The 19959-nt window shown below is 39.4% G+C and overlaps 2 protein-coding genes across 2 annotated transcripts; both read left to right on the top strand.

Moving 5' to 3' along the window:
• The first annotated feature begins 66 nt into the window (after positions 1–66).
• ciao2a (cytosolic iron-sulfur assembly component 2A) lies at positions 67–5378 on the top strand. Its single transcript, XM_044124031.1, has 5 exons — positions 67–248; positions 2149–2313; positions 2732–2781; positions 3049–3094; positions 4781–5378. The coding sequence occupies exons 1-5, from the start codon at positions 131–133 to the stop codon at positions 4879–4881; spliced, it is 480 nt and encodes a 159-aa protein (XP_043979966.1). The 5' UTR covers positions 67–130; the 3' UTR covers positions 4882–5378.
• Positions 5379–6778: 1400 nt separating this feature from the next.
• LOC122835192 (ceramide kinase-like) lies at positions 6779–18280 on the top strand. The gene is made up of 13 exons (XM_044124030.1): positions 6779–7177; positions 8305–8445; positions 9174–9296; positions 9386–9511; positions 9596–9662; positions 10597–10742; positions 12083–12157; positions 12251–12403; positions 12484–12589; positions 15018–15097; positions 15908–16113; positions 16217–16437; positions 16533–18280. The coding sequence occupies exons 1-13, from the start codon at positions 7042–7044 to the stop codon at positions 16618–16620; spliced, it is 1668 nt and encodes a 555-aa protein (XP_043979965.1). The 5' UTR covers positions 6779–7041; the 3' UTR covers positions 16621–18280.
• Positions 18281–19959: the final 1679 nt, after the last annotated feature.

Genomic DNA, 19959 nt, shown 5'->3' with positions numbered 1-19959 from the left:
TGTTTCCAGCTTCCAGTTGGTGGCAGTAATGCTCCATTACGTTGTTTGCCTACAGCCATTGGACAAAAGAAGAAGAAGAAGTTAGTCTCTCTCTTGAGATGTTATCGTTTATTATGGCGCATGTCAAAGAATGGAAATAGTGTCCAGCCTTCTATCATCAGCAATCGAAAAGATTTTCCAACGGTCCGGACTCAACAGAAATGGCATGAACACCAAGCCGATGGAGGAAAAAGCTTTGGACGTGTACGGTAAGTTAGAGGTTTATTTGGCGGTTCTAACGTCAGACTGAGTGCTAGTTGAGCTGGAAAGATGATACATGGAAAAAGCTCTTCAATTTATTTCCTGCTCCTTTGCGACTACGAAGCTGAAATTGGCTTCCGATTGTGAAATTTATGACTAAAATGCAATTCCACCTAATTTTTTTTGGTACTTTGAGCCTATTTAACCTTTTAAAAAATACAACACATGGACTCTTCAAACCTGGACTAGATTATTCTACAGTAAATCAGAATAAGACCAACTTTGTGATATGTGAAACCTCTTATTTGAATTGTGAAGCTTCCTTAATGGCTATTTCGTCATTTTTATTGATCTGTGCCACATTAGAACCGCTCCAGCTCCTAAACTATAACACCTTGGCACTTCAAACTTGGACTGGATTATTCTGCTCTAACAGCAGAATATTTAGACCTATGTTTCGGATTTGTGAAACTTTTATCTGATTTGGGAAACTGTAGCCCTGACATTTCACAACATGAAGGTCTTGGAGAGAGTCCTGTTGGCCCCCACCTGAGTAAGCAGACAAGAAAATATCAAGACCCCCAGAGTGCTTTCAGTCAGAGGCTTCTTCAGACTTAGTGCAACACAGATCGCTACAGAATGCCTTTCCTTCCAACAGCCATTACAATCTACAATACCTCTTTGAAGAATTAATGAGTTACACCAGCATTTAGTTTCCCTTTGGGATTAATAAAGTGATTTTAAATTAGAATTGAATTTGAAAATAACTTCATGGAACGAGTGTGAATTGAAATCTGAAATCAAATCACATAAATGTTTCACAAACCCCAAACATGGTTTTAGATATTCTGCTATTAGTTGAGAATAATCTTGTCCAAGTTTGAAGTGTCTAGGAGTTGTAATTTAGGAACTGTAGCAGTTCTAGTGTCAGCTACATGCGAAAAAGTGGCGAAATCAACCTTTATTGAAGTTTCACAAATCAGAAAAAGGGTTCAAATATCCCAAACATGGTTCTAAATATTCTGCTATTAGAGCAGAATAATCTAGTCCAGGTTTGAAGAGTCTAGGTGTTGTAGTTTTTTAACTACAGTAGATTAAAGATGCGGAAGGTAGTGAAAAATTAGGTGGAATCGCCCTTTAGCCATTTCCCCTAATTGGAAGCTGGAATTGGAAACCAACTTCAGCTTCGTTTGCTCTACTTAAGTAGATTTTTTAGGTACCCGAGTATTTATCTTTCTGACAACTTTTTACTATTACTCACTACACTTCAAGAGAAATTGCTGTACTCTCCTAACATTTTCTGATATTCCTCGTCACTTTCTAGAAAAGTATGGCAGGAACCTCTTCATGTGTGGAAGACCAGACAAATTAACCCGCATAAACCTGCTATGCCACACATCAAAATCTCCCATAATAAAGAAAACAGAAACAAATGGTACTTGGTACCAGTTTTTCTTGTATTTTGAAGGCAGACGCTTAGATAAGTTTGATCTTCATAAGAAAGTTATTTTAAAATTCCAGGTTAACTGTCCATTAAAAATATGTGGTTATCATGGGAGTCAATTGAACCAGAATGTTAAGTGCACACAAAGTGCATACATTTTGCGCTACATAACTTACAATCAAAGGAACAAAGAAAATTAAAAAGAGTTTTGGCCAAGTTTCATAGAATCAACCCTTAAGATGACTGAGATACTCAAAAACTAATAAAACAAATAAAAAAAAGCAGGATGTCCCGTTTTGGATAATCAAGGTACCCAGAGGATCAACTGTGACAAAATGGCTGGGGAAAAAAGCATACGAAACAACAGAAATTTGCAAAGTATAAATCATTTCCACAGGATTGTATTTCATCGTTCAGTCATTGTAGACGTTAAGAGATTTCAAGCATCTCCTTCCCTCCCGCAGATGTGATTCGATCCATCCGGGACCCCGAGAAGCCGAACACCCTGGAGGAGCTGGAGGTGGTGACAGAGAAATGTGTGGAGATTCAGGAGCTCAGCGAGGACGAGTTCCTCATCATAATCAAATTCTCCCCAACCGTTCCTCACTGCTCCCTGGCTACTCTGATTGGTGAGGAAGTCTGCTGATGACAAAAGTCTCCTCTAAACCCACCTGAACACAATGGTGGCTGGAGAACTGATCATATTTTGGGTTTGGAAAGACTCGGTCAGTAAGTTGAGAAGTATTAATATACTAAGTACCAAATATGTGTAATTATTACTTTTATTGTAATTATTACTTGTTATTGGTCTGAATTCCTCGTCACTGGAATTCAGACCAAAGGATTGCAGTTCCACTTTATATTGGCCATAATGAAGGATTTGCATGCAAGGAAAGATTTAAAAGCAATGTATATCCACTTTAAATGGGCTAATTGGTCCTCAGATGGAAACGTTTCAGAACACTGGTCTGTAGCATATTGTTGTTTCCTGTTTAGTAGCAGTAGATCTGTTAGTATCTGTGTCTGATAAAGATGTGTTGTCTGCAGGCCTGTGCATACAAGTGAAGTTGCAGCGGTGTCTGCCATTTAAACATAAGGTGAGTCTGAACAGCCCTGACCCAATGGGCAGGTTTCATGTTTCTCTTGTCTTCTATTAGTTATACTAGTATGCTTTAAATTTATTAAAACTCTTTGTTGTTTGTGATTTTTTTTTTTATGTCTCTAAAATATTTTCTTATGTTATTTGCAATCCTTAACCACCTTAACTCCAAACTAGTATTGGTCATCTTTGGTCTTGATGGTAACGAACGTAAGTTATTTGATCAATCGTTGTTTGTTTGTTTTTTTCTTCTTTTTCTCTGTAGTTGGAAATTTACATTTCAGAAGGAACCCATTCTACTGAAGAAGACAGTAAGTTTTTATTTAATGAACTTGCACAACACTATATTTTCTCACATATAAATATTTGAGGTTTTAAATATTTATATGTGATTTACATTATACTATTATTCTATTATTTATAGGTCATACACTATAAATAATATGTTTTTTTCTTTTTGTACTCAATGCAAAACACAATATTCTTAAACATTCACATCACATCATTCTTGTACAGCAGCTGATATTTAGACTTACTTGTCATTTGATTTAATTCCATTTTTATTTTTAACTTCCATCTTAGGTTTTCACTTGGATTAAAATGCTTGGACAAATTGACCACTTCTCTGACCAGTTAGCCACATTCTCTCTTTCTCTCCAATTTGTGTGATTTGCTCTTATTTCAAACTTTCTCTCAGTCGTTCATTCTTTCCATAGAAGCTCTAACTGGGCTGGCATTCTGTTGTCTGAGGGGACCATCGGCTGAGACACCACTACCAACAACTGAACATTCTTTTACTGCTAACCTTTTACTTTTCTTTAATATAGAAAGTACTTCTAGATCAATTCTTCTGTTTCTTTATTTTGTGTGTGTGTGTGCGTGTACTAAAACCCCCAGTTGGTCATGGCAAATGGCCGCTGAGTCATATTCTGCCAGAGGTTTATCCTGTTAAAGGGGAGTTTCCTCTTTGCTTGTGCTACATGCATGCTCTGTCTGATGCATCACTGCAAGCGATTGACTGCAAGTCGGTCTAATGGGTTTCATTTGATAGAAAAGCCTTTTACACCCATATGAATAATAAACTGAACTTGACTGCACGTTTTGATAAATAGGTTTGATCGTAATGTTTTGTATATAACTGTATTGAAATAGATTATTTGTAAAGTGCCTTGAGAGGACGTGTTGCGTATTTGCGCAACTGAATTAAATAAGCCCGATATTGTCACTCAAGTGACGCTACTCTAAATTTGGTGGCCATCTTTAGTTCAAGTGAATGGCATCAAATAAATGTTAAAGCCTTATTTTCTTGGGAAATGCAGATTCAGTATTCATTAATGAATTCCACTTTCAGAGAGTCTTCCACAGGAATCTTCTCTTCCATTTACCTGTTAACAGGAGCATTAGTTGGGTCATGTTTCCTGCCAGTCTGTTCCTTGCAACAGGAAGTACCTTATCTTAGCTGATTCCAGAATAATTTTTTAGTAGTAATAATTAACGATAATAATTCTTGAATAATCTGATTGATTCATTCATTTATTTGATCCCTCAACATTGAGCGGTCCTATTTTTATTTTATTTTATTGTTTTACACATTCCTTGATCTGAAAAAATATTCAACATTCATCACAACAATGTTGCTGTAAGTCAAAATATAATTGGACATTATTTTTTATGCACAGTCCTGTCAAAAATGACTAACAGTTAAGTATGTGGACTGTGGGAGGGAGACCAACTACTCTGAGTGAACCCACATATTTACAGGGAAAACATTCAACTCCATGCGGAAATCAAATCATGAAATCAAAAACTGCTCTTTGTGTTTATTCTTATCTTTTTCTGGTATTAAGATAATCTCCAGCATTTTAGTAAGAATTAAAAAGCAAAAACAGTAGTAACCTTTGACCTTCGTATCTTTTTTTGATAAATTGATGGGTGCTTCTCTTTTAATCTTGCTGTTGCTCATTAACTGAGTGAGAACCTTCTGTTCATGTCTGCAGTTAACAAACAGATCAATGATAAGGAGCGGATAGCAGCTGCCATGGAAAACCCCAACCTCAGAGAAATTGTGGAGCAGTGTGTAGCTGAACCAGATGATTGACGGAGGACACCACCCCACCTGCTTAATGCAATTGTTTTTAATCTGCTGTCTTTGTGTTTCCAATGTCCCAAAGCCTGAGAAGGTTATTTACATGATTCCATTGTGTCTGTTTGAAATCAGCTGGAGAATAACTGTGAGGATTTGGCAGATTGTTCTATTATGTTTCGGGAGGAGGGACTCGTCTCACAAGTTTAGATTGAACTGTGATGACAATACGGCAAGATAGGAAGTTGGTGTAAAATGAGTGCTGATTGCTGACTTTATCATGTGGACAGCTTTGTGGTAATATTGCAGCAGTTATTTCCCTATTCATACTGCTAAGAGACACAAAAAAGCTGCGTGAGCAGTAGACAAGAGAACATGCTTCCTGACATACTTCCATCTGACCCTCCATCCGTCTGATTTCCATCCATCATTCCTCTAATTTACTGTTCTGTAGTAGATAAGTTATTGTATCTCTTTTGATAAATTCAAACAGAATAAACTAGAAAATCCTTTCTTGTTCAGGATTTTTTTTTAGCAAGTGTAAATTGCCATTTAAATGTACTAAATTGATATTAATAAAATTTATGCTTTATTCAACATAAGTGCTTTAAATAAAATTTAAACTTTAAGCAGAAACAAACGTTTAAAGTCTTGTGAGAGGAGAATTTAGTTTTAGTTAGATGTAGAATTTAGATTTAGTTTTCTAGAGACTACATCTGAGTATGCCGTCATTCCCTTGGGGGCAAGCTGGTCCATCAACATTAACCATATTCTAATAATTCTAATGTCTGGATATAACTCAATGCACTATAGAGTATAAGTTTCTGAAGTGTTCGAGTCTCAAACAATTAAAGATGAACTCTGATTTGTTTTTGTCAGAATAAAATCCTGAAATTGTACATGTCCCTGGTTTAGTTTTGACAGTTGCATAGAATCACAATAGTTTCAAAGCAAAAGGTGAGCTATAAAATAATAATAATAATAATTGGAACTACTTTCAAATAAAGACAACTAGAGCCAACAAAACCTTTAAAAATAATAACTAGACTAAAGAAACATAAAATAACAAAGAATAACTAGAAACAAGAAATAAATTACAATCATTAATAAAGAACTGAAGTGAAAATGGAAACAAGACAGAACAAAGAAAAAAACTAAGGTTAGCAAAAGATTACAAAAACCAAAACCAAACTCACAGCCCCAGATACTTACACAAATTACATTATTTTCCAAAAGAGTTTGGACAACGATGTTAGGAGTTCATAGCCGGTGGGTTTCTGATTTGAACTCCTCTGACTGTCACAGTTGTTGAGTTCTCTGGCAAGACACTTCACTCACCCTACTGATGGTGAATGTTTGGTGATGAGGTGAATGACTGAATGTAGTGTAAAGTGCTTTTGGGACCGCTTGCTGAAGAAGTAGGCAATTTACTATAAGTTCCTTTATTGATCAATGCCAATTTAGACAGCTGACTAAATACTTTCTGATATGGAATCAGTGGTCTAACTTTGGACATGAAAGTACTACAGATTTAGCCAGGCATTAACATCCTGAGATGTCTGAACACGTCAGGATGCTTAGAATGCATTTTTATATTGATCTGATTTTATAAAGTGCAAAACAAGTGTATATAAAAAAAAGCTAAATAGGCAAAAAGATGTAGCTTCATTTCTGAAAAAGGTCACTTTAAAAGATAAAACCTGTTTACTTCCACTCATTGATATGGCACCAATATCAGTCTTTAAATGATAAATATTAAGGAATTCCCTACTAGTCCGACCACAACCGTTGTATTGGTGGACCATCTAATATCCATTGTCCAGGACCCAAGGAAATATTTCAGCTAGCCTCTTATAATTTTTACGTTTTTAGAGTAGCGAACAACAGTCTTATGGGTTACAATCTTTGGAGCACTTGAACGCAACCTCAAGCTCCTCCCACATCCGGTGGAAAACCGCTATCTATCAGTAGAAAAAAAGAAAAGAAAAGAAAAAGAACAACATCTCAAGCAGGAATGCGTCTCTCGGAACCAGGTAGCTGCTCCTGAAAAAGCAGCATATTTTCGAGATTTCAACCGTGTCTAAAAGACGAAAGAGACAAAATGATCGGAAGAACGTGATCGGGAAGGAACTGCTGCTGCTTCTTCAGCCGGCTGAAGGAACGAGCTAGACTCCCATGGAGAGGCCTGGCAGGCTGCTTCTGCTCTCCGAACTCTGCGTCAGGAGCGTGGCGTTCGACGTAAGCCTGAGCCGGTCACTGCTGACATGGAAAAGACAGGCCTCCAGTCCGGTGTACCGCCCATTCAGACCCAGTAAGACCTTGTAGCATGTTTTCTTGTCTTTATGCTAATCTCTGTAGCTCTGCTTGTAAAACAGAGGGGATATGTTGGGACGCACATATAGTTATTTGGAACTATAGATAGACACACACCGCATATCCGCTTGCATAACACAGCAGTCTGTTATCCAGTCTGTCACAAAGTGCTGATGGACTCAGAGGCAGCCAACTGGAATGATACACACCAACACCAGCATATACGAAACCTCCTGCGTTTCCAAGTGTTGTGAATATGTTTGCTGCTGCTGTTTTGCCCCCAAATATAATAGATTTGGAAACGTCCAAGCAACGTCCCCTGAACGTTGTCATGAACTTTGATTAAACGTCCGAAGTGTAGTAAACGTCCAGCCAACTATCACTAAACGTTTGCACACAACGTTCATCAAACGTCAAACCCAGGCAGGAATTTTTCCCAGAAAACTTGCTAACCCCATTGCTTGTTTTTTATTTTTTGGGAAATTCCCTCCCGTCATTTATCGACTCACCTGCAGTTAATGCTTATGGGTCATTATTACGCATCTTATGTCAGTTTGGTAGCATAAATCATTTTGTCACGTTGTTATACATTGCAGTATGCTGACAACATGCTAGCTAATGTTAAAACAGTAAGATAAATGAAGGTAACCATGGCAACCAGTGAAAGTTTAAAGGCCAGCCCGGCTCCTTCTCCAGTCAAGTTGCACGCGCATCTGCTGCTTTTACAAACAAATAATCCCTCTAATTACATGAGGCTGTTATTTACTTTTGGCCAATGGAGCAAGAGAGAGAATTTCATACCCAAATGGCTGGATCTTCATAGGAAGACCTCTTTTGATTGGTAGATGTAAACACAGACGTAATGGCGGGGTTGCCTAGCGACAGTTTGTGGATGTGACTTCCTAGTTTGCAGCTTACAAGGTTCTGGGCCATTATTTTACAACTCCTGCTCAGTATGGACAGCAGCTAATTGTAAAGGTGTCTTTGCCTCCTTTAAACATCCTCACATTTAACAGCACATGTAACAAGATGTAACAGATTTTTTTACTGGATGAAGATATTTAGCTCAACTTCCCTTTATCGTTTATTGATTTTGAAACCTCGTACGTTTGTGTGTTGTTGCAGGCGTGAATCGCGTTGTGCCGGTGTCGGAGATCATCTCAGTCAGAGAGGAACAACGGATGAACAGCAGCGGTCGAAAAGATGACTGCAGCTGGAAGAAGATCAAAGGTGGAGATGGATCGGATTGCAGGCAGGCCTTCACAGGTAATCTGACCTTCACTGGTAAACTGGCCCATCATGAGGCAGATCTTTGCAGGAAAGTTATTGAGGGTAAGTCATTGTGTGAGCCAGCATTACAGTAAAGCAACTAGTTTGGAGTTCAGAAAACTTTTTTTTTTTTTTTTTTTTTTTTGTCCCTTCTGTTTTATTTTACGGTGTTGTAGCACCTCCTCCCCTTTAAATGGAGGGATCATCTGTTATTTTGTTATTTTTTTCTGTGAGCCCCCAGAAGTACAACAGCCGATGTATTTTGTTTTGAGACACGACTTGAATACATTTTTTTATGAGGCTTGTGGTTTTGACGTTTTTACCACCGCTTGGCATATAGAAAGATGAAAGTCTGGACAGAGCAAATGAGCTGGACACATTAGATTTATCATCATCACATCATCCTCCTCACCTGAACCCAGCCAAACAGACAGCTCCTTTGACTCACACCTGTCTTGTCAAACCTCATCAGACCTCGGCTGTTTTATCTCCTACCTCAGTTGTGGACTTTTCTGCTTCCACAAGCTTGTCCTAAACAAGAACGGGAGATGCTGCTGCTTCCTTTGCCTCCCTCTCCCACATGTCTGTATCTAGAAGATAATTCTATGGTGTTATATAATTATTATATAATAAACATTGTAAACAAACAAACAAAAACAAAAAAATGCCAGTGGACAGCAAAAATCAACAACTAAAATTGACTTGGGACTTCTGCTCTATTTCAGTGTTGTACGTGGAGAGATGTCGTCAGCACCACTGGCGCTGTGCTGAAGTTACCTTCACGTGTCCAGATGGGGTACTCTGCCAGACCTGGGTCAGGAGGATCAGAGAGCAGCTAGCCAGCATCTGTACGACTCGGCACCTACACACACACACACACACACACACACACAGAGACTGGAAAACAGTTGTGACGGAGAATTGTTGGTTGTTACAGCCACCAGACCCAGAAATTTGCTGGTCTACATCAACCCATATGGTGGGAAGCGTCAGGGCAAACGCATCTATGAGCAGAAGGTGGCGCCACTGTTTGCTCAAGCTGGGATCTCTACACATGTCATTGGTAGGTCCTGCACCCTGTAGCTAAGACTGACATCAGTTCATGATGAACGTCTGTTTGAGTATGTTTCTCTGTATGTTGCTATAGTCACTGACTATGCCAATCATGCAAGGGATCATCTGAAGACGGAGGCGGAGCTCAGCAAGGTTGACGGGTGAGTTGGCAGTTCTGAAACTGCAGGGGGCTGCTATTGATTCAACAAGGCACCATTATTATTTGTCTGTTGATCAGGTGTACCTCAACTTGATCTAAATTGCTAGACTAATTAATAGTTACCCTTTCTTATTATTTATAGTTATCAATAGCCAAATCAGACTTATTATTACACAACATATTTATGGTGGCTTGTGGGAGAAGTTGATATGAACAGCCTGTTCTACACATGTATAGAAATAATACACTTAAAACACATATTTTGATATTCAGTGAGGGGCATTGCTAAAGACTCCTTACATCGTCCCTATGTGAGAGTGATATAACTCACAACACTCTTCCAGCTGCAGCCAGAGTCAAATGAGCCTCATTGTGTTTCAACCCTGCTTTTAACGTAAGGATAAAAATGAAACTCCTCTACATTCAAGGTTGGGTCATGCACCAAACCGTGAAATCAGTGCATCAATTTATTTCGATCATCAAATTTTTACTTTTAGTACTTTTTATTTTATCAGCAGTTTAGTCGAGTATTGCAAACTTGGTGAGTTTGTTGATTAAAGTACTTAACTGTAAGGTTGAATTATTTTTGTTATTAAACTCTTGATTATAAGAGAGAAGTTCTTTGTATTTATTTCATACATGTGTGGTTTCTTGCTGTTTAAAGACCACCAGTTCTGGACTTATGCCTTTATCTGGCATTTTAAAACCTAAGTCTTATCAGGCAAGTATTTATAGTCAGTATCTGCAACTCAACTGTTTGGCTGTTATTTTCCTCAAGATCAGGCAGTCCCCAGACTTGGTCATATTGATCTAAATTTCTAGTTTAAGCATTAATTGCCCTTAGCTGTCATTTATAGTTATTAATAGTCAAACAAGCCTTACACAACAGTTTCAATTTTTTCCACTTGCCACTATCCCCCTTTTCCAAATCTCAGTGTGGTGTCTGTGGGAGGAGATGGCATGTTCAGTGAGATCATCCATGGTCTGGTGTGGAGGACACAAATCGATAATGGTGTAGATCTAAACTGTCCTGATGAAGACCTCTCTCCCTGCTCACTTCGCATTGGAATCATCCCTGCAGGTAAAGTTCTCCTTTACTCTGTAACTGAGCTTCATGGGAAATATCTATAACGTCTGATACAACTGGGATGAGAAACACACATTTAGTGAGACGTCTTGGTGATCGACTGATTTCTCCTTATAACTATCAGTCAAGTTTGTTTGATTGATAGTTATAAGTTTGTTTCAGCAACAAAGCAGTCAAAAGTGCTTTACATCATAAAAAGATAAAAAATCAACAATTGCAACATTACATTTTTCCAATTGCCGTCATTAAACATCAAAACGTTGGTTAGTGTTTCATGTGTTATGGTACAAAAGTAACTCTAAGCAGAGGGGGTTTTGGTCTAGATTTAAAGGAACTCAGTGTTTCGGCTCTTTTGCCGTTTTCAGGAAGTTTGTTCCAGATTTGTGGTGCATAGAAGCTGAATGCTGCTTCTCCATGTTTGGTTCTGGTTCTGGGGATGCAGAGAAGAGCCAGAACCAGAAGATCTGAGAGGTCTGGAAGGTTGCTATAACAGCAGATCTTTAATGTATTGTGGTGCTAAGCCGTTCAGTGATTTATAAACTAACAGAAGTATTTAAAAGTCTATTCTATGAGCTACAGGGAGCCAGTGGATGGACTGTAGAACTGGCCTGATGGGCTTCTTTTATGGTGCGTTCACACCAAACGCGTTACGCAAATCCGACGCTTCAAGTTCGACGCGTGTGCACTTTTGGCGCGTTCACACCACTTTTTGAACAGGAGTTTGGTCAGTCTATGTGGAGCGTTGGATGCGCTTGATGCGTCAAACGCTCGAAACGCACCAAACAGTTCAAATCACGCCGCGGTAGGCACTCGAAACGCAGCGCAATGGGCCCGCGACACGCCTCCACATAGACTTTAAATATAAACCAGGTGCGCCCAATGCTCAAAACGTGTTTGGTGTGAACGCACCATTAGAGACAATTTGACTTCACATTCAACTTCCATTCACTCCTTGCAGGACAAGACAATGTTCTCAAACTTATGGGATTAACGTGCTCTTTCTCCTAACAAATGTCTTTACAGATCAATCTAAATTGCAGCACTTCCTTTAAAGTAGAAATATGTGTACTTCATTCACCTGCTATTGGTACATGGGAACTCTTGCTCAATAATGGACATACAACAGGTGTAGTCACTCTTCTTGCATAGGGTTCATTCTTTTGTCCTAATGTGTAGAGCCCATCAGTTAGTTCACATGCTCTACTCTCACTTTCAAATCTTCAGCTTTTGTGCCATTTATACTCAGTCATTAGGGAGATAACTAACTGTCTGAACAGTGCACGTGACTCTGTTGTTTTGTAGCTGCTGTCTCATCACTGTTTTGTCTGTTTCAGGTTCAACAGACTGTATCTGCTTTGCCACAGTTGGAACCAATGACCCAGTCACCTCTGCACTGCACATCATTGTGGGTGAGTCTCATGTGAGGCACTGTATGTTTGTGTAGTCTATATGTATGTAGTATCACAGCTTTAATTGAATTGAATCTTGATGTGTGTGTTCAGGAGACTCTCAGCCAATGGATGTGTGTTCAGTTCACCACCACAACATGTTCCTGCGATACTCCGTCTCTCTGCTGGGATATGGTTTCTATGGCGACATGCTAACTGACAGTGAAAGGAAAAGATGGATGGGCCCGGCCAGATACGACATATCAGGTAGGAGCGTGTTTGAACACAAAACGGTGTTCTGTGTTTGTTCTTTCTCTCGTTTTGACTTGCACCTCTGGATGGTGCAGGTTTGAAAATGTTCCTGACTCACCATTGCTATGAGGGAACGGTGTCCTACCTGCCTGCCAGAGACATCATTGGAACTCCACGAGATGCAGGCAGATGTCGATATGGGTGAGAGAATTATAAAACAGAAATACTTATGATTGTGTTTACGGTATGAATGGAAAATACTTTTGTGTGTACAACTGTTAATTCTGTGGACAAGTGAGTTTGAAATAAGGATGTAACCTCTAGAACCCACCATGGTGACTATAATGACTACTGGAATGACATTACTCATTGTTGGGCATCTGTGTTCAGACATGAATTGTTATGTAAGCGTCTGCTTTTGAGACAAGAAGAGTCACAACCTGCTGCTCTGTCGTGGTAAGAATCTAGGATACAGTTAAAATCACCACAGAGGGCCACAATGGAGAGAAACAAACAGTGGTAAAAATTTGGATTGTTGACAAGCTAATTAAAATTAAGTGGTTTTTAGTAAGCTTTTGATGATGATTAATCTGAAAGATTTTTTTATACACACAAGTAAGGATTTGTGAATAAGTATTTTCCTTTTTCTTAGCTGAGCAATTTCCCTCACAGGTTGGTGTGTTTATTTGAATAAAAACACATTTTGGGTGATGTTGCTTGAGCCCGGATCAACGACGACCTGACCAAACAGACTGCAGTTTGTGAGAATGAAGGACTGTGTGTGTGTGTGGTGGTTAGCAGTACAGGAGCACCACAGGGAACTGTACTCTCACCATTCTTTTTCACAATGTTCACTTCAGACTTCCAGCACAACTCAAACTCCTGCCATCTACAGAAATACTCGGATGACTCTGCAGTTATCGGGTGTATCAGAGATGGACAAGAGGCTGAGGACAGAGAGCTGCTGGCTTTGTGTCATGCTGTGGGAACAATCATCTCATCTTAAACGTGAACAAAAGGGAGGAGATGATTGTAGATTTCAGAAGAAACAGGATTAGATTAAACCCTTTATCCATCATGGGAGAAGAAGTGGAGGTGGTGAAAGAATAAAAATACCTCGGTGTTCACCTGGACAACAGACCGTACTGAAGATTCAACAGTGAAGCGTCTATATGAAAAGACAGGACAGAGTAGATTTTACGACTTGAGGAAGCATAGATTCTTCGAGGATTGCATCAAGGTGATACAGAATATTCTTTAAGTCTGTTGTTGAGAGCATGATCTCTTCTGCTGTCATCTCTTGGGGTAACCACATCAGAGCCGGGAAGCTAACCACAGGGCTGTACCATGCAAGAATTACACGGAGAAAAACTTGAAAAAATGATTGTGCTGTTGTTGCCCATGTCTGACAAGGTTGTGACCATCGTATCCAGCGCTTGTGTCGATCTTGGAGCAGAAACATTGGGTGACAGATGGAAGCTTGATTATTTTGGATTTAAATCTGTTTCTATTTGGTCTGTATTTTTCTGAGCAGACTAACTGTCCATAACCACATGGTAGAAAACATTTTGCAAAAAAAAAAAAAATCACATCAATGTTTTTTTTCCCCCCCCCAAATTGTTAAACAGATCACTGTTGCAATACCTACAACAAAGATACGAGTGTGACGGCAATCAATTTTTCTCGACAATAAATACCTATACTCGATTACAGTTCACTCTGTAGGAAGCTACTATAAAAGACACTGAAATCAGAAGTACAGCAGAACTCAAAGTTTCTACTCTTGGGTCTCAAAGTCCAGTTCATCAAAGCAATCACAACCATCACCATCAGAATCATTACTGTCTGGTGTTTCACTGTCCTCTTCGGAAGCTGCTGGCATAAAAGCAGCAGCTGGAATTTGTTGTATGAATACAATTCTTATCCGCCATGTTTAAAGACGGTGTGACCTTTGCAAATGTCAGAGGTCACTACAATACCCACTGTGAAATAGAAACCAATCTAAAGCGTGCGAGTACATTGTACTTTGTGTTTCAGAAATGTCCAGACTGAGACACTCCCACTTTTTCCAGTTCAGTAACTAAAGCGCAAACATTTTTATGAGCACTGTAAATATATATACTTGTCACTTTCTAATTAATAAATAAGTACCCGAATAAGCCACTTGAACTCATAGATAGTTTTATCATTAAGAACGACCATTAACAAAACCTTTGGTTTTTTTAGCAGATGTGGACATATTGTGTTTAAAAAAGACAATTGAATTTGAAATAATTAACTTGGAAAAAAATAGCATCTTACTTTGGGCCACATACGTAAACTAGTTCCTGTCAGAGGTGAACTGTACACAACCTTTAATTCAGATTAGACTTAACAGGTTTGCCTGATCAGGTCATGGTTCTGGAGGTTCAGTTTGAATAAGAATAAGAACATCTTTAAGCTTGAAAAGTTTCTGTGGCCTGTTGGACCTTGTAGATTTCTGACTGTTGGGTTGAAGCTAAAACATGATTACCAAGCAGCAGTGAAACTGATCTGCATCGACAGTGAAGAGGTTGCATTCCATAATCTCCGGGGATTTGAATGTGTAATGCAGTGAATTAATCCAGTTTTTGTGTCTTTAACTCTCCAGTTGTACAGTTTGTCAGCACAATGGACAGATACAGTCAGAGAGAGCTGAGAAGTATAAGACGAATCAAGACTCCGAATGTGGTAAGTCCTGCAGACGGCCACTAGGAGTCAACAATCAACCCTGAATCAGTCCAGTCAGGTTTGAAAGGATAACTCACATTTTGAGTGTCATCATCTACTTACCAACTCCAATATAAAACCATGAGTGTGCAACAATTACATTTTTCTGATTGCTTTATTATAATTTTGTAGTTCATTATTACAACCCAGAAAAGGAATTAGAATGAACTTAGAATCCAAAAGAAATTCTTCCAGAACTAGAACACTTAGTGTTTATTATTACTGAGAAACTGTGGAGTACTCATTACTTTTACAAATTTAGAGTATACTTAGAAACTCCAGTGAATACTAACTTAAACATATCTAGCAACCCAGAGGATACTTACTTACTTACTTACTTACTTACTTACTTACTTACTTACACTTATTTAGCTACCCAGCACAGGGATTAGAACAAACTTAGAATCCAGAAAAACTACCTTAGCAACTATTTTTTGGACTTTTTTTCTTCCAACCTTGAAAAGGAATTAGACCAGAGAATACTTACTTATACTTATCTACCCATCCTGAATAGAAGTATCTGGTTTATCTTCTTTTGCTCTTTCCTTTGATTTGTTATTTTGTTTGTATTTCCTTTGTAATTCATGTAAAGCACTTTGAATTGTCTTGTTGCTGAAAATGTTCCATATAAATAAAATTACCTTATCTTACCTTACCTAGTTGCATTAACTGGATTCATTTTCGTCAAACATACAGAATATCCCATGAACACTGGGAGCGTTGTTCCAGTGGACATTAGGTCTCATGTCTCTGTGGGGGTTTGTGTTTCAGCGGATGACGGAGAGTGGAGGACGATCCGAGGAAAGTTCTTAGCTATAAACGCTGCCAGTATGAGCTGTGCTTGTCCTCGCAGCCCCAAAGGACTCTCCCCTGCTGCTCACTTGGCCGACGGTACCACTGACCTCATCCTTGTCAGAAAATGTTCGCGCTTCAATTTCCTCAGACACCTCCTGCGACACATCAACAAAAATGACCAGGTGCATGTCAACAATGAATACAGTATTCCCCCTCCACCCCCCCACACTCTTTCTTTCTGAATTACCTACACCGAGCTGTCCGTCTCCTCTCGTCCTCTTTCAGTTCGACCTGGCCTTTGTGGAGGTCCACCGGGTGGTGCGTTTCCGCTTCACCCCGCGCTACTGCCAGAGCGACTCAGACCTGGAACTGGACCTGCTTGAGAATGGCAAGAGGCAGATTTTCAGCCACATTTGCAGAGACCACCCGGCTTGTGGATGCACACGCACTAACAGCAGCTGGAACTGCGACGGTGAGATCCTGACCCACACGGCCATCGACGTCAGGTACAGCTGCTCTCCCAACCGAACGTCTTAAAACTCTGCATACGTAAATATTAAAGCTCCCTTCTGTGTTTGCTTTCTTTTTCTTGTTTCGTCAGAGTGCACTGCCGGTTAATCAAGTTGTTTGCACGAGGGATTGAAGAGCCTCAAGTGTTTGCGGACCTCAGCAACCCCTGTGTAATATAAACCTTTCTCATTCCCATCAAGATGTCTTCGGAAACTGGAGCCGTTTCCAGCTGCTGAGAGGCTTTAGTGTTTCTCTACTGATATTAGCTGAACTTAATAGGCTAGATGGGGGCTGGGGGGGACAAACAAAGCATTATGCAAAAAAACATCAGATGTAAAAAATTTTTCTCGGGTCAATGTCTGAACATAGGGGCACATAAAACGAAAGCTCTGAGCGCTAACGTCCAAAGGAATTGTGAAAATGAACGAACCACCTAGCAAGCTCCTCTGTTGGTTCTCTGTTGTCACCTGCAAGTTACAGAGTAAGCTCTCATCAGAGAAAACTTTAAAATAATCTCTATGATCGACTATTTGTGTCATGTTGGTGGACACAGTCAGTTTAATCAATTACGAGGTTAAAGTTCAACACCAAAAAGGCCGACATCTGCCTTCATCTTATCAGAACTGCAGACCAGTGCTGTTTTGTGCACAAGGCAAGACACACCAATCAACTTGGAGAATGTACTGTACAATAAATAACTCGCCTGCCTTGTCATGTGTAGTTCCACCAACTGGCAGGCGATTTGCTGTCATGAAAACAGTTGTTCCTGCATCGGAAACGCTGTAAAAAGCAGAGAGTAGAGAACCGTCCTGTCAGGCTGATCTTCCGGTCGATGCACTGAAGAGCCTGACATCTCTCTCTGTCTCTGTGTCTGGACCTCACAGACAAGCATACAATCATACTCATTTTAGCTGAGCCTCAGAGTCACCCTCTGCACACGGATATGCAGGGGTTTTTTTTCTAGAGCCTGAAAGGGAGCGATGATGTGCTGGTATATACGTCGTCTACCTGGAAGAAAAGAAAGGAAAAAAACAGAAAGAATAAAAGGATTTCCCACCAGAATATTGATGTAGTGTTCGTATACCTGTGGTCTCTAACGGATCACTTGTCCATACTGATGTCAGAGTGGGATTCCATTCCTTATGTAAGCACACGTCTCTATGGTGGAGTTAGAAAAGGGCTGTTCTTGGTAATATCCTAGAGCCCTCTGGTGAAAACCCCTGTAGAATCTCACATTTGTTTTTACATACACACTTTTCACCTTTTGACCATTTGACAAATAACAGGATTCAGAAGACGTCATAACTGACCAGATGACTTGTTTCCTTGTTTTTCCTTCTTGAGGCTCATTCAGAAAGGAACACTGTTTCTCACTGTAGGATCCTGTGCTTTTACATCCAGTCAGTTCTCAATATGTCTTACTGTGGTGCGCTTGTTGCTGTTTTATTCTTGTTTTTATTTTTTTAATCATATCATATGTTATCCATTAACATAGCTAGCATTACTAAAACAATGTATTTTCTAAACTTTCTAATCACCCTCATTCTGAAAAGAAAAAAAAAAAAAAAAACTACCAGCATTTCCAGATCCAGCCTGTTGCGTACAGACAGAGCTTACAACCTCCAAATGATAATACAGAGTAACTTTCTCTACCCAGTGCAGTTTTCCTGTTATCTGCTCTCACTCTCTTGCAGCTTAAAGAAGCAGCAGACATGTCTTAGAAAACCATTTTGTTTTATATACGCTCTCTTACATCGCTCACTGACGTTGCAACCTGGAAATGCTTGTGGAGCCTGCATATGCTTACTTGATAAACATCAGATTTTGCAGTTTCTGATAAAAAGTCAAGAAACAACTAATTCCAGAGAACACTGATCTCAGTAAAATAATCAGCAATTTACGATCCACGTTTTAAAAGCAAAATAGGATTTTAATTAAAGCAGTGTATCATGAAGCACATTATAGTACTTTGTTGTTAAGTCTTTAAACATATTTAAAATGACCCTTTAGATGTTTGAAGGGTCTCAGGCACCAGCCAGTCGTTCTTCCTAAGTCACATGACTAGAAGTAGACAACATATTCTAAACCGAATATGCAAAATGCAGGTTTTCCGGTCTGTTTCTGTAGCACTGCTTCAAATATTTTTATTTTCCAAATGGTGTCAAGCTTAATGGTGGCTTTGAAATCGTTCATAACAGTAATTGTTAGGAATCCTTTTGTTTTCAGTCCTTTAATTTTTGCTGTGGTCGTAAACCACAGGTGTACACACAGTTCAGAGTAAACATTGGCTAAAGGAATTTAATTTGGAGCAAAGATGTGACTTTCTGGACTCCATGCATCTATCCATTTTCCAACACGCTTATCCCTGTTGGGGTCATAGGTGAAGGCCTGGTGACCGTCTCTGACCCGTTGACCGGGCGAGAGGTGGGGAACACCCTGGACGGGTTGCCAGTCCATCGCAGACTTTCTCAACTCATCAACCACCATTAGCATTAGCAGCCCTTTTACAAACAGATATTTGGTTTTGATTTCTAACTGACTGAGACTGAATGCTGGGATGCTAAAATATTGTAGAAAGAATTTTTTAAATGAAGACTTTTTAACATTGGTTTTGCATGAAATGTTAATTTGTAGCCTTTGTAGCATGATTTCCTTGGTTCTGTTTTGTTTTATTAGAATAATAAGATGAATTGTAAGTAGAGTTTATGCGACAGACTCGTCTGTCTGTCCAGAGTTTGATATTCTGAGCTTTCAGATGACGCGACACGCCGCCTTACTTTGAGATAAATTAAGCTGGAAGCATGTTGTAGCTTAGCACATCTGTAGTCACTGCTGTTGCTGGGCCCATCAGTCATGTTACTTCATGAAACCTCACAAAGATAACTATTCATTATCTTTAAGTTTGTCTTTTTTCAATAAGAAAATGTCATGCCTGTGTTGGTTTCAAGTATCCAGCATTCAGAGGCGAGTAAAGTGTCTGCAGTGTCTGTAGAGATTAGATAACATTACTTAATGGACTATTTAAGTTTATTCTGTAGCAGTGCCTCACATGGTCTACATACACGGCCTGTGAAAGCTGTGGGGCTCAATTGACAGATTTTGTAGACATTCCCAAAACCAAACAATGTGTGAAAGTCAAACCAGCACTGTGTTTGTGCTGTGTATGCTGCAGTGGTAGATATGGTAGGACAATGCTGGAACATTGTTTTCTCGTGACATCGTGTCTTTCTGAAACCAAAGGCAGTTGTGAAGTACTGTGACAGGAAGCTGAGGAGCAGCGCTGGACTGTCTGTCTGTCTGTCGGCCAGCATTTCTATTTCCTTTGTGCATATGTGGAGTGTGACTCTCAGCAAATATAACAGCAGACAGTAGCAGGTCTTTTTGATTAAGATCACTAACCAATCAGATCTCAGTTTTATTTAGAATCAATCTGTTTTTCTCTCTTGCTGCTGGAAATAATTCCAATTTGGGGGGGGAAAAAATGGTCAAAATATGTTCTATTTTTCAATTTCACCTGA

The sequence above is a fragment of the Gambusia affinis genome, linkage group LG08, assembly GCF_019740435.1.
Source record: "Gambusia affinis linkage group LG08, SWU_Gaff_1.0, whole genome shotgun sequence".
NCBI lineage: Eukaryota > Metazoa > Chordata > Actinopteri > Cyprinodontiformes > Poeciliidae > Gambusia > Gambusia affinis.
The sequence above is the reverse complement of the archived record's forward strand: the minus strand, read 5'-3'. Positions and strand labels throughout refer to the sequence as shown.

Bases quoted from the DNA above. Each gene is read 5' to 3' on its own strand.
- ciao2a (XM_044124031.1), top strand. From the start codon at position 131: ATGGAAATAGTGTCCAGCCTTCTATCATCAGCAATCGAAAAGATTTTC. The intron at 2,314-2,731 runs GTGAGGAAGTCT...TGTTGTCTGCAG, and splicing joins CTCCCTGGCTACTCTGATTG to GCCTGTGCATACAAGTGAAG. The intron at 3,095-4,780 runs GTAAGTTTTTAT...TCATGTCTGCAG, and splicing joins CCATTCTACTGAAGAAGACA to TTAACAAACAGATCAATGAT.
- LOC122835192 (XM_044124030.1), top strand. From the start codon at position 7,042: ATGGAGAGGCCTGGCAGGCTGCTTCTGCTCTCCGAACTCTGCGTCAGG. The intron at 8,446-9,173 runs GTAATCTGACCT...GCTCTATTTCAG, and splicing joins TTGCAGGCAGGCCTTCACAG to TGTTGTACGTGGAGAGATGT. The intron at 12,404-12,483 runs GTAGGAGCGTGT...TGGATGGTGCAG, and splicing joins GGCCAGATACGACATATCAG to GTTTGAAAATGTTCCTGACT.